The sequence below is a fragment of the Prunus dulcis genome, chromosome 2 (genome assembly GCF_902201215.1).
Source record: "Prunus dulcis chromosome 2, ALMONDv2, whole genome shotgun sequence".
Lineage (NCBI taxonomy): Eukaryota > Viridiplantae > Streptophyta > Magnoliopsida > Rosales > Rosaceae > Prunus > Prunus dulcis.
The window spans coordinates 6,543,211-6,557,557 of record NC_047651.1 but is presented as its reverse complement, the minus strand read 5'-3'; the positions used below and the strand labels follow the sequence as shown (position 1 = coordinate 6,557,557).

The 14,347-nt window shown below is 36.4% G+C and overlaps 1 protein-coding gene across 1 annotated transcript; it reads left to right on the top strand.

Moving 5' to 3' along the window:
- The first annotated feature begins 856 nt into the window (after positions 1-856).
- LOC117617403 (ethylene-responsive transcription factor WRI1) lies at positions 857-6,576 on the top strand. The gene is made up of 7 exons (XM_034346761.1): positions 857-1,402; positions 1,522-1,604; positions 1,796-1,804; positions 2,064-2,152; positions 2,352-2,476; positions 2,571-2,647; positions 5,343-6,576. Exons 1-7 carry the CDS (start codon positions 1,185-1,187, stop codon positions 5,927-5,929), a joined length of 1,188 nt encoding a protein of 395 aa, XP_034202652.1. The 5' UTR covers positions 857-1,184; the 3' UTR covers positions 5,930-6,576.
- Positions 6,577-14,347: the final 7,771 nt, after the last annotated feature.

Sequence of the window (14,347 nt, the reverse complement as noted above, 5' to 3'; positions counted from 1 at the left end):
GTTACTTTGTGCAAACCATCTAGGGCCCAATTGGACACGTTTGCCCAATAATGAAGGATAATTAGGACATTATATAGATTGGATCATGAATGTGTAGAAACAACAATTCGGGATCTAAGAGATTGATTGTTTCTACAAATATGAAAAATATTGTATATGCGTCGACAAATATGGAAATAAGGAAAGAAAAATGTCGCTTTTCAGGTTATTGCAATAGCTTCATATTTTGTAAATGTAAAAGTTGTAATAATAGTAAGCACACTATAATCCTAATATAATTAACATTTTTAAACTCTAGTTTTGAGGTTGTATGCAACACCATCGGAAAGGAAATAAACTGATACATTTGGTTACTTTCTGGACATTACCAAACATGGAAAATAAATGTTCAATTTTTCATCCCTTAAAAAAAGATATAGGAAATAATTTACCATCAAATTTTTTCCGTGAACCAATCAGGTCCTAGAAAACTTTATCGGGGTTAAAAAGAGATTTCCAAACAATGCCAATGTCAAGCCCAAATGCTGAAGTTTAGTCCAACAATGTGGTGGGAAGTAGAATCTGAAACATAGGTTGTGGATGTAATATTTGTAAGTATTGAGGGCAAATTCGTTCTCAAGTAGGACATAGAGGCCCAACTCAAACCCATGAAGCAACAGATACACATACAATATAAAGCCATATGGTAGAAATTAATTTCAACTTTAAAAATTCGGGATGGAGAGAGATTCTTTGAAGCCTAGGAAGGCCAACGTGGAGAGCAAATCCGATTGGTAGCATGACTGCGGCTTAAGCCAAGTGTAGGGTGCTTAATTAACTCTTGGTTAATTAACCCAGCTCCAACTTTGACCCGGGGTTAACCTCCCCCAACACAAAACCAGAAAAATGGTCTTGCTTCCTTGTATATTTTAACACACCACCCTTCCAACTTCTTTCTTCCGCAGTCCTCCTCTCTCCCTTTTTCGGTAAACCACTTTTGTCTACCCCAAATGCCACTTCTTCTTATGCTAGTACAACTCCATTAAACCCACTCACCATAAAACCAGAGGAACCCCAGACATGCATTTGCATCTTCCACTATTTCATTTTCCCTTCCGATTTTCACCCTCCTCTTCAAGTTTTTTCTTCTCTCTTCTTCTTCTTCTTCTTGGGTTTCTGTCATTTTCTCTGTAATTGGAAGGGAGATGAAGAGGTCACCTAGTTCTTGTTGCTCTTCTTCTTCCTCTTCTTCATCTTCATTTGCAGGGCCTGAAACTCCCCATCTGAACCAGGCAGAGAATCAGAAGCCCAAGGCCAAGCGGATTAGAAAAAACCAGAGCAACCCAACAGAGAAATGCCAAAATGGCACCAACCCAAACACAGGAGGGGGCAGAAGAAGCTCCATTTACAGAGGGGTCACCAGGTCCATTAATTTCCCACAATTTTTTTACAGAGAATTTCCCATTTGTTTCTCAATGGGATTTCTTAATTTCCATTTGCATGTCTGAAATTTTGCTGCATTTTGTGTTTTTGGGTCCACAGGCATAGATGGACTGGAAGATTTGAAGCTCATCTCTGGGATAAGAGCTCATGGAACAACATTCAGAACAAAAAAGGACGCCAAGGTAGTTAAATTTCTTTTACTGAATCCTGATCGGGTCCAAGGAGATCTGTAAATTTGAATTTTTTTTTAATAAAAAAAATCTGATAATCCTTTTATTTATTTTTGTGTGTGTTTCTGACTGTGTTTTTATTCCTGTAAAAACCTCTGTCAATGCAACGTTCGTATGCTCTACTTTTGCCGCTGCTTAATTAGTTTATTTGGGTAAGTCGGTCTCTCCTTCAATCTAATATTTTACTTGTATTTTCTTTTATCCTCCTCTGACTCTCTGTTTTTTTCAATTTAATTTAATCTTATTTTTCCACTTCTGGAAAAATAAGATATATATATATATATAAGGTAAAAATAAAAGAATCTTTCTCATAATTATGTGGTCATGGGGGCTGACGGGGTGTTATTAAATAAACTGCCTGCGTTTGACGTTATTTATTAATTTATTAATTAATTTATGGCATGTATATAGGGGCCTACGATAGTGAGGAGGCTGCTGCTCATACCTACGATCTTGCTGCCCTTAAGTATTGGGGCCCCGGGACAACCCTGAATTTCCCGGTACATTTATTACGCCAATCTTAATGTCTCTGGAGAAATGTCTCTCTCTGACTCTAATCCCGTCACACACTGCCTCTGTCACGTGTGTGACGGTCACAGCTAAGTCTGAGAAGAAGTTTTTTTTTCTTCCCATTTTTGGGTACTGATTAATGTCCTCTAAACTTGCCAACAATGGTGGAATTTGCGTGCAATGCTGCAGATAGAAACGTACACAAAGGAGCTTGAAGAAATGCAGAAGGCCTCCCGGGAAGAATACCTAGCCTCATTGCGTCGCCGGAGCAGCGGATTTTCTAGAGGCGTTTCGAAGTACCGTGGCGTGGCTAGGTAATTAAATGCAATTTACACGCCAAATTGGGAATGCAATACAATTCTTTGGGTAAAAATTTATACATTTTTGTTTAAAAAAAAAAAAATACAGGCATCATCATAACGGAAGATGGGAGGCCAGAATTGGAAGAGTTTTTGGAAACAAGTATTTATACCTTGGAACTTATAGTATGTACCTTCTCCTCTCCTCTCTTTCCTTCTCTTTTAATTATTATATTTTTCAAATTTTCAGATCCAATTTCAATTGCCTCACTCAGTGGACTTTCATTAACTATGCATGCCTTCACATTTTGTCTCATTTAAAACAAAAAATTTAAGGAGTTTTTAGCAGAAATTTTCAGAAAAGTCAGTCGGTCCAGCTTAATTTTAATTTGGAATTTTCTGAAGAACTGGATGCTGCCAATTTCCAACTGCTCTACTGACTATAGATGCCAATTTCTAGCACCTTTGGGTCAGCCAATGCACAGACGTGGCCAATTTTATAGCACCTTTAGTTTTCCATTCCGGTCCAAACCAATATAATATACATGTCAAATTGAATCTGTTTTCTGTATGAAAATTTTAAATTATCTTCTATTTTTGTGTGTATTAATTTTATTTTATTATGTATATTTCTTTGAGAAAAAAATAAAAAACGCAACCCACAAACAAATACAGCCTCATATGTTAAGGGGTATGTAGCTCAAGTGATTAACAGTATTTACCTTACACATGAAGTTCTAGGTTCGGCAGTTTCGTAGTCAATGTTATCAGTTTCGTAGTCAATGTTATCAGTAAGTAAACTTTAGGTTCAACTAGGAAGTTGCCAAAAGATTGAACTGATAGAGTTATTACTTTTTAGGTTAGCAAATAAAGGTAGTTGCACCACCCAAAATACCAAATATTTTGCCTGAGTAAATGAAAATCAATTATTATTTTTGAAACGTAACTGTGTGTTCTGATCTTGTTTTTCATTCGTTCTTTTTTTGTGAAATAAAACTATTTTCATTTGAATTTTTGAAACCAAAAAGGGGGATATTAAAAACCATTAAAACACCTTAGAAAAGTACGATTTGGTTTGGGTTTTGGGTTTAGGATGGCAGTAATCAGGTACATGCGGAAGTACAATAGTAGCAGGAGGTACACGCAACCAGCCAACGATTGCATTGACTGGATCTGAGGGTGGGTTGAGAGATTATTTATTTATATATATATATATATATTTTTTTTTTTTTTCTTTTGGTCAGATGGGTTGGGTTGAGAGATTTTAAGAAGCAAAAAGAGTGTGATATTTGCTGCAAATTGCCGGCAGTGGGGCACGTGACACCCAGCCTTTGCCTTTTAGTCAGAGAGAGAAAATAAAAGTTGCCTGTCATTCTTCTTCAAAGGGTCGCAGTGGATCAGATTGATCTTGGTTTTGATTCAAGAAAGCGACCGGCACGGGGGCTCACGTGTCCTATGCCTCTCCTTGTGGCTCTCTCTGGGTGTGCCAAGTCATCCTGGCCTCATCTTGCTGCTGTCTTTTTTCTTATGCCAGATCCACACCGTCCAACCAGAAAGCTAGTCTCGATTCTCATTTGCGTGTGATATAATTCTCATTCTCTCATCTTTGGACTATAATTATCAACGGCAGTCAGTCGTTCACGCACAAATGAGTGATGGACACGAGCTTTCTTTGATTGTTAAGTAGGGATTGAGAGGCAAGGGACCCACTAAGTATAGTAGTTCGTAGTAATTGCTCTCTCATGCAAGGTCTTGGATTCGAGTTTTGGCATCTGTGTAGTGTGTGTGAGTTTAGTATATTATAGCCCTGCACAATAGAAAGGTCATAAAAAAAAAAATTAATTGATTAGTTATTGTAGTTGAATAAAATATGCTTCATTTGATTCTCAAGCTTCAGTACTTTACACAAAAAGTATCTTTATCTAAAAGTATTTATTTATATCAAGCTTCAGTACTTTACACAAACAGTATCTTTATCTAAAAGTATTTATTTATAAAAAGTTACACAGATTTTTTTATTTCTTTTTGGTAACCAAACTCAGCTAATTTCCCATTTCCCACCTGACAAAATACATGATCCATGATTTTGCTCTTCTCAAATTATGATTTTTTTAATTTTTAATTTTTGTATTTACATTTAGAAGTGACCACATTTCTTATCAAATTAAAATTCTGCAACCGTACGACAATGACAGGGACAAAAAAGGTGTTTGGTTTGAAATTCAAGATAATTGCAAGAGAAAAATTAGGGTTTCAAATTCAAGACAACATATTTTAAAGCATGAATTTTCTACTGTCGGGGAACATAGGTCCACTGCTTCAGGTTCTGTGCATCTTCTTTTCTTATATTTTGCCTTTTTGTTTTCCAAAGTTCAATGTTTGTGCTTACAACTGGAGACCCAAAAAAAAAAAACAGTGGGGAAGGGGAAATTGAAAACAAGCATGTGAAGCAGTGAAGGGTACTTGTAGGCTTTCACCTAATTCCTACCTTCTTTTTTGCTTTTTAAATGCTACAAAAATTAGGTGTTGTGGGGCATTGAAATTCTTGTAGATTAATTATTTGGTCCAATTATAGAAATGCATAATGATCTTCACTAGTATGTTTTTTTAGTTAAATAGTATGAACTATCAATGTCACATGAGTTCTGTATACACATGCATTTAATCATAATGTTATTTAAAACAGTCGAACCATATTTATCTATCACATTGTAGATCACATCGCTAATAACACGTAACTACGTTTACAGGTGAATCCCACGTCTATTATAGATGTGGTCGACAATGTAGTTCTAGTTGATTTTATATTGTTTCTTTATTTTGTTGTTTTTTTTGTATTTATTTATTTATTTATAATTTGATTTATTGTGTGTTATTGAAGATACACAAGAGGAGGCAGCAGCAGCATATGACATGGCAGCAATAGAGTACAGAGGAGCAAATGCAGTGACCAATTTTGATATCAACAACTACATTGACAAATTCAAGAAAGAGTCGGAAGAAACTCCTCCCAAATGCTTCGATGCCAGACTGCCGGAAGACGAAAAAGTCGAGCACAAAGTGCACCAACCACAACCACAACAGCAGCAACAACAAGAACAAATTGTCTCAACCCAACCTCAGTATCCACATCTCCTGCATTGCATAGAAAGTAATACAATGGACCAAGTCATGGATGCTGCAGATGAACACAAGTTCACTTGGAACTTTTTGGACACAGGATTGATGGCTCAACTTCCAGTTCCTGACATCCCTCTGGATAACAAGCCCTTAGAGTTACCAGACCTGTTTGAGGACTTGGGCTTTGAAGAAAATTTTGACTTGATATTTGGGGCAGCAGGTGATGCTGATTTGGGTGGCTTGATGGAATCTGCAGGTTGTGGGGTTGATGTGGGTGTCCCAAGAAACTTGGAGGATAATGGGCCATCTTCTTCTCCTTCTTCAACAACCACCTCTGTTTCTTTTTAACTTTTCTGTTTCATGGTGTTGATCTACTGGGGAGGGTTGGGATTGTTGGGGTTGGTCTCAGTTTGTTGTGATTTGATGTGGGTCGGTGGGCAAGGAAGATAAGAAAAAAAAAAAAAATGGTTTTGGCTTTTTTATTTTTGTAACTTTAGTTTTGGGAAAAAAGAAGAAGTTTCTTTATTTTATGTTAAAGAAATAGAGGATAAAAGGAGACAAAAGGTGGGAATCTTGATAGAGATTTTCTCTCTTTCAACAATAAGACATATTTTTGCCTTTTTTAATGATAGAAATAAAACTTAAAAAACATTAGCGGGGAAATTAGAAACCAATATAGAGACATTTGCCATACGTATAGAAGCCAGCCAATTCATCTTTCATGAAATTTGCTTCGTGAAAAAAGGCTTCGTGAAATTTGCCAAGTGTGGCTGTGGCTCTTCTTTCTAGCTCTACTATTTCCACGCGCCCCTTTTTCAGCCTTATTAGTTGTTGCAAGTTAAAGATTCAAGCTGGTTGGAGGTGTTCAGTTAAGCATATCTTTAGGGAGCAAAATGCGGTTACTGATGTCTTGGTTTCCAAGAGGTTTCTAAGAGTTTTGAGTTTGGCCCAGGGGTGCAGTCTTTTGCGGAAGTGCCAGCTTTCCTTTGTGAATTGTTCGGCTGCGGATGCTATTGGGGTGTCTAGGTCCCGTGTTGTCTCTGCTTAGTCTTCTTGTCCTGGGCTCTTAGCCCCTCTTGTTATCCGGAAAAAAAAAAAGGTCTAAATTCTGTAACTTGAAGCTCACGAGTCAACCTATGTTTTTTTTCTTTCAATATTCTAAACTATTCTAAATAACGGAGGATCACCAATTGGACAATAGTGACTTGCAAAGACTAGTACACATTATGTCTACTCAATTGGGAGGATGACTAGTCTCAAGTCATTCGTTAAGACAGATGTGTAGGTACTCTATAGAAGATGATGTCCACTAAATGAGATTAACTCTAGAATTCTTGTATGGAAGTCTTAGAATTCTAAGTTGTGATAATGCAAATTAATCCTTAGACTTGAGACATCACAGTTGTCTTCTGTATATGTTGTTTCTCTTTGAGAGCATTATACGGTCGTATCAAAATGATGTGACTTAAATGTGTTCCTCAGGATTCTCAGCGTATACGCAGAGACAGGTGAATGTACAACAAGGAATCTCTGCTCTTAGTAAGAAGATAGAATACTCTAAAGATATGATTAGTGAATCATTGACCTAAGTATTGGATGGAAATTGAAATAAGAACGTTTGCAATTTCATCAAATTGAATCATATAATATAGAGACATCATATTAGGGATTTTGACACAAGTTTACCATATCCCAAGAATATGACATAGAGCATTGAATTAGAGAATGATCGAATTGCATTGTAATCACAAACTGACTAGGTTCTCTACATGAATTCTTCATAGTTTGAGTAACCATGACATACTGCTAGGTGTCACTCATGGCTTGTGGAAGCCCTGTAAGGACTAATTACAATTTGCCTTCACCGATGGGGAGAATTGTATGGAGGAATACAATTCACACTTGATTCTGAGTGAATCATTCATACCCACTATCTCGCTAATTAGAACCTATAAGATCGCACACCGAAAAGGAATCGATTGGGAAATTATGAAGAGAATGAATGATTTTGTGACTTGGTCAAAGTCAATGTGAAAGTCAAAATTTCAAAAGTCAAACAGTTGACCCGACACTTGACAAGGACAACTAAGGATGACCAGGACCAACACTCGTTAGACAAGTGAGTGATTGAATTAGTCAAGTCACTAGAGCAATTAAATTGATTAGATTAATTTAATTATTCAATTAAAGTTAGGAAACTTTAATTAAAGGTCCATATGACTTGGAAATTCAAAAGGGATTTGACAATATGGACTTAGGCACATATGTGACACATTATAAGATTAATATGTTGAATCAAGATAGCAAAAGATGACACACAAAAGGGAGGAGGAGGAGGATTAATGGGGGGTTGGGGGGTGGGGTGTGTGGTTGTGGGTGCACTAGGGTTTGTGGGCATTTTTGTCACTCTTTTGACATTTTTGATTCTATAAGTGTGTAGCTATGGAATCCTATCATCCTAGGGTATTTTGGTGAAATTAGAAGAGAGAAAGCATCAAGCCCTCTCTCCCTAACCCCTTCAATCTATCACATCAAGTGAGGGTGCTAGCACCACTCTTCACTTGTTGTCTACTCATTCTCTCATCTCATTCAATCCTTTGTAAAGAGCTTTGGGGAGGTGCATATCTTTGTACCTATTTGGAGAGCTACAAGGTAGAGAATCAACATCAAAGTAGAGCCAACAACAAAGGGACCACTCCCTCTACTTGAACACCATTCTTGGTTTCAAGATTTGCTATAAAGGTATTAACATCTTATCTTTCTCTCAAGTAGGATTTAGAGAGTCTTTGGTGCACACTTTCATAAACTTATAAAGATTGGGACCAAATGAGACTTGCATGAATCCCTAGTTTATTTAATGCTTCCGCTCTTATTTTGATTTCATATTAGATATGGCTTGTTAGGTGATTTGTACTCTTAAAGTTTGGTTGTAAAGTGTTTAGAAATTTTTACACAACACCATTCCCACAATATTCCCTTAAGGTGGTTAAGTTGATGACAATATCGGTGTTGTTAGTAGTGGACTGTTAGCACGTCTCTCTAAAATTCTTCATTTTCCTCGATCCTGAGCATTATGAATATTTCATAAATTATGTAGTACTTGTTTGATAGTAGTTATTCCTGCTAACATTAGCGGATTTATCATGAAAAATCATCCTATTACATTGATATTTGCCAAAGAAATTATTACAATCCGTTTCACATATAAAGAGCGTTTTGAACGTATGTGCATTAAGATTACTCTGCATGTGGAAATGGCATCATATCTGGCATGCCTATGCGTTGAGTTCTGCACAAGTTTTCCTCAAAAACCCTATTCCCTACAAATTTTACCCGATTTAACAATTATGTTCCACAACCAAAAGGTTTGGGTTGTACAAAGGTATCTTGAAGAAAAAGAAAGGAAGAAATATAAAAGACTCAAGAGAGTTGAGGGTTGTAAGTAAAACTTGTTCAATAAATTGAACTAGGATATAATTCTTAAAAAAAAAAAAAAACGCATACAAATATGACAATCACGATTTTGAACTTCTATTTATATGATCTGTGTAATTCACTTTGCGTAGCAGTATTAGTATACACGTTATAAAATAATCATATTCTATTATTTGTCTTGCCTATGGTTATAACTTACTAGTTATATATTAGTTATTCTTTTGGTTAATTCGTGAATAAAAGAGCCGTGGTTTCTTTGTAAATGTATATTTGAGACTAGACTTTAAAAATTATTCTTTTCAAAGTTACAACATTAAATTATTGAAGCTTTGTGTATAGTTGATGGAGTTTTGCCATTAGTTTATTAAAAAAAATAATAAGACAAAAATGGTGATTGATATATGTGGCATATGCCAAATAAGAAAGTATAAAAAATTGGTACGAAAATCTGGTATGTCTACTATTACTCTCACATTTATTGTACAAATAAAATATATGAATGCAAATATTAATTACTTTTTTTAATTACCATAAGTAATAATTTCATATATATATATATATATATATTTTTTTTTAAATATAAGTGATAGTACAAACTACAAGGGAGGGGGATTTCTCTCTCTATATCTATCTATCTATCTATCTCTCTCTCTCTCTCTCTCTCTCTCTCTCTCTCTCACACACACACACACACACACACAACTATGATGTTATAGGAGTTCGAACCTCAAACCTCTATTATCCAAGTCAAGGCCCTTTTCTACTAGGTTAAACTCCATTGGCCATAAGTAATATATATTAAGACTATAGTTTATTACCATTTCTAGGAAGAGCTTAGCACTCACATTCACAAAGAGTACATTCTCCAAAACAAATGTACTTAAAAATAGTGGTAAAATTCAAATCTAACATAACAACTCCCACAAATAGAACGACCACCTCTCATTTTATAACTGGAATCTAGAAATTCTTTTATTAGAAAATTAAGACAATTCGTGCAATTTGCTCTAGAAAAGATCCCTAGTACATTCAACCGTACCATAAAAAGTGTTTTTTGGTCAAACACATCTCCCGTCCCCTGAGCATACAAATGTTCATCGACAATTTTAGAAGTTAATCAAGCGAACAACTTACCAACTTCATATTTAACCAAGTTTGGATGATCATTGAATAATTTTGAATTTATCTCATAAAACTCGTTATCTGTATCAATTATACCAAAAAATTATGTATTAGAGTATTTTAAAAGGCGACCTTTCATCCAAATTGTGGCTCCTCAACTGTGACGGCAGCGCTTGCGAAGCTCTAAGCTAGCTATACTGAGGCAGCTTTTGCATGATGCAAAACTTTTTATTTGCCGAATTTTGAATTCCAACATTGTGCTAGCCCATATGTAGAAGTACTTTGTTCTATTAAAGACTTAGATGTGCCACTAACTAGTCTACTATGGGTCGCTTCTTCGCCTACCCAACAAACGCCAACTCAACAGCTTCACCAAGTTACCCCCATGGTGGACGCAACTTCTGGCTTGCAAACTTGGGGGATTGGGGAACGCCCTACGGCGCTTGCTAGATCAAAAATACTTCATTTGATTATCCAACCCAGAAGCCACCTCTTGATCGCAAAACTGGGGGACTATTGTTTATACCACAATCAACCAAGAATATTTGGCACTTAAGGACCAACACGAAGATAGACCCGAAGCCTGCCGAAGCTCTCAGTTACAGAGCCTAGAACCATGGACACGTGTCACCACTACAACGATTTGGACAAAGTTCCACATAAAAACTTTGTGTAAACTCTCACTTTCAATTCTCTATAAAAGAGGAATAGTGCCCAAGTAAAAAAGGTAATTACTTTTCACCTTTTCTATTACTTTACCAAAATTACTACATAACCTACTCTTGTTGACTTAAGTATCGGAGAGCCTTCGGTAGGTACCACATCGGTATCCGAAACTTGATGATTGCTTCGTCCCTATTTTTTTTGTGGGATCTCTCCTTGCCGAAGGTCCACAACCCTCTTGTCATGCTGAACAATTGACACTTCTTCCACCTAAGTTCTCCTCCGATTTTGGGCATCAACAAGAGTAAAGGCATCGTGGGTGGTGATATTAATTCTGGGAAGAGTGACAAAATTTCAGGTAATTTTGAAAAGAGAAAAAAAAAAAAAGAACAAAAAAAAAAAAAGAAGAAGATTTGATATTAGAGCTGAAGACTGACAGTTTCCATGTTTTATTGAAGTGAAACAGATACTTGCCGTAGACTTACGTAAATTTAGGTGTTTGTTTATTTGCTTCTTCATCAATGGTAGAAGGTTTAATAATCTATAAGTTATAATTTGATTTATGTTTTTCTAAGTTTGCTTTTCCATTATTTTTCTGAGCAATGCACTGGAGTTTTCTAAAGGCGATAGCAAACACAAAATACTATTGGATTTCTTCTCAAGAATGAATTATGTAATTTAAAATATGGGGTAAAATTTGTATTTGGATTGTCTTATAGGTTTGGAGGAAAGAAGTACGGGGGGAAACTTGGGGAATGAGATAGTAGACAAGAAGGGAAAATTGTCAGTTTCAAGTATTGATTTTGTGGGACTTGGCTCTGCGGTTAAGAAGGAGGATAGAGGACCGCCAGCTGGATTGGATTCCAATGGCAGACTATTTTCCAGAAGGGGACTCACCTGACGTTGAGATTATAGTCGGGAGACGCTAGAAATTTTGATGCAGTGGCATGGAAGCCAGAGCAGACTCAAGGAGACAACTCAGATCTTTACAAGCCAAAAGTTTCTTCATGGGGTGTATTTCCTAGACCGAACGACATTTCAAAAACGGTGTGACAGTTAATGTCACAGTTAGTGTTACATTAACGTGCTTGATACATGCATATAACATTAAGCATGAATAGGGGCTTTCATTTTTAAACGGATATTTGAAGAAGTGCCATATGCAATCAATCCTAAGAATGAAATAGGGGAAGGGATTGAAAATGTGATTGATTTAACTAAGTTTTCTTTATTTGTTCAGTTTGGTGGTGGAAGAGTTATACGCCCGGGGGAAGTGCTGGAAACAGCTGAAGAAAAAGCTGCTAAAGAAGCACGCACAAGACGATTAGTTGCTGCTTACAAGAGTAAAATGGGCATGAACAGTGATCCAAAGCTAAGATCTGAATGCGAGAAGGTTTGCTTCTATTGAAAATTTTCCTTATCTGCTTGTATGCCAAAATCTTTTCTTGCCCTGAAAACCCTTACCCTTGTTTCCTATTGTGTTTTCTTAATATACTCTATTAATTTTTTTGTTTCATAGAAGTCCTTTTTTAAGCTAATGTCATTGCAGAAATGTTTCATTGCAGAATATGTTTCCTCCTCTATTTGCAATTAACAGGAATGGTATACCTTATTGTTTTTTTATTATAAAATGCTCAGACAGCATTCCCAAATAAGAATTTGAAGTGTTTCTAAAATTCTTGTTATTTGCAGGTTTTGAGATGCTTACTGAGTAGGGAGCATGGTGAATAATAATATTGTGATAGGTCAATCAAAATCTTCTGAGTCAAATTCTAGTGGCATCAGGTTGTTGTTTTGGGTGGTGCAGCTGGTCTAGATCTTAACTAAACAAGATGTTGTTGGAATTATCCATGAATGGAGTAAATTTATAAATAAATAAAAAAGGAACAAAAACCAAATTATATGATCTCTATAAAAGGAACATGGATATTGGGTTTCTGTTCTAAATACTTCCAGATTTCGACTATGATCGACTGATTGTTTAACTTACGATTGCTGTTTTCTGTAAATTGTAGAGAAGTGAAGAACATAGCATCACACTAGTAGGATTCTTGGAATTCCCTAGAGACCTTGGGCATCACACTTGGCTGCATTGCAGAATCCTGAACAGAAGCATATGTTACTATAACTGAGACAATTCTGTGAATTATTTCATATGCCAAAAGAAGTGATTACAGCCTGTATATGTTAGTGACCTAATGCTTCTGTGATTTTCAGACTCGTTAATATAGTAATGAAAGACACTAGAAGACTCTTGGGCTGGTACAGCCGAAATACAGCCGATAATTGACCCCACCCAATTAGGCAAGGTCTAAAGTTAGTCCAACAAAATGGAAGATTATCCCTGATTCACAGACATTAGCTTCTGAACAAGCTCATGCCATCCCGTGAGTAATAGAAATCCTTTTCCTTCGCTGTTGCATCAGAATGCTAGTGCAATAAAATAAGACTTTATGAAAGCTATGAGGGAGCTGCTTTGAGAGAAATTATGCCTATTTAATTCATTTTCTGCGATAGCATCAGATTACTGAACACCTTCAAAATCCGATGGCACACTGAAACAACTCAAGCGAAAGAAGCCCGCATACCCACTCTTCTCTGGGAGAGTCTATAGTGAGTGGGAAGTTATAAGGGGTGTTTGTGAGGGGTATGTAAGAGCCGTTGGATTTCATCCAACGGTGAGTTTTTAAAAGAGGGTGCATGTAGAAACGGGTTGAAATCTAACCCGTTAGAAACCCAACTTCAGTTTTTTCCCTCTTTCCCTCTCTGTGAAAAACTGAAGAACACAATCCTCTCTTTTTGAATGAAAAGCAAACCCACAATTAGAAGGATCCAAATCTCCCAAATCGTATAGTCACTCGACTGTCAGTAGCTCGTTGGGAGGCCTGCGATCTATGGTAACCTGGGTATTACGAAGAATGTCTCTTACCTAGCTGTTGCCCTGTTTTGATTCTATGGCTCAAGTGAAAGCCCCTTCTCTTTTTCATTCAGCTGACAAGATTCCAGATGAAAGCAAAGTAGCATATCTCTCTGTTTGTAGCTAGAAGCCACAGCAGCAGTTGTTCCTCGATTTTGGTAGAGATGGAGTCTCAAATACCAAAGAGTCTTCTCTAATGTCCACCACATTCTTTCCAGCTGACCGACTTCAGAGGTCCCGATTGATTTTGAGAGGTAAGTTCACTTGCTAGATTGATTTTATTGGGTTTGGTTTATTTTTTGTGAGGGTGGGAAATTCGTCCTTTGTGGCATCAATAATGCGTCATTTTTGGAATCAATAATGTGTCATTTCCTTATGAATATTCAATATACTTAGTTCATTGTTGTTGGTCGGGGTGGAAAATCATGAAATGTAGGTAAAAGAACCTAAACTTAGGCTTAATGACATTAGGAGTAAGCATTTGGAGAGGATATTGGGTGAAGTTCTGGAATTGGTGGTTTGAATTACATTTGTGTTCTTAGTTGAACATATTGGTTCTAATGTTATTTTGAACAGATTATTTGACAAGAGATGACGTAACTTATGAAATTTTGCTGCGTTTTGTGTAA

Excerpts from the sequence above, each read along its gene's own strand:
- LOC117617403 (XM_034346761.1), top strand. The coding sequence starts at position 1,185 with ATGAAGAGGTCACCTAGTTCTTGTTGCTCTTCTTCTTCCTCTTCTTCA. Across the intron at positions 2,477-2,570 it reads AAGTACCGTGGCGTGGCTAG|GCATCATCATAACGGAAGAT; the intron begins GTAATTAAATGC and ends AAAAAAATACAG. Across the intron at positions 2,648-5,342 it reads TTTATACCTTGGAACTTATA|ATACACAAGAGGAGGCAGCA; the intron begins GTATGTACCTTC and ends GTGTTATTGAAG.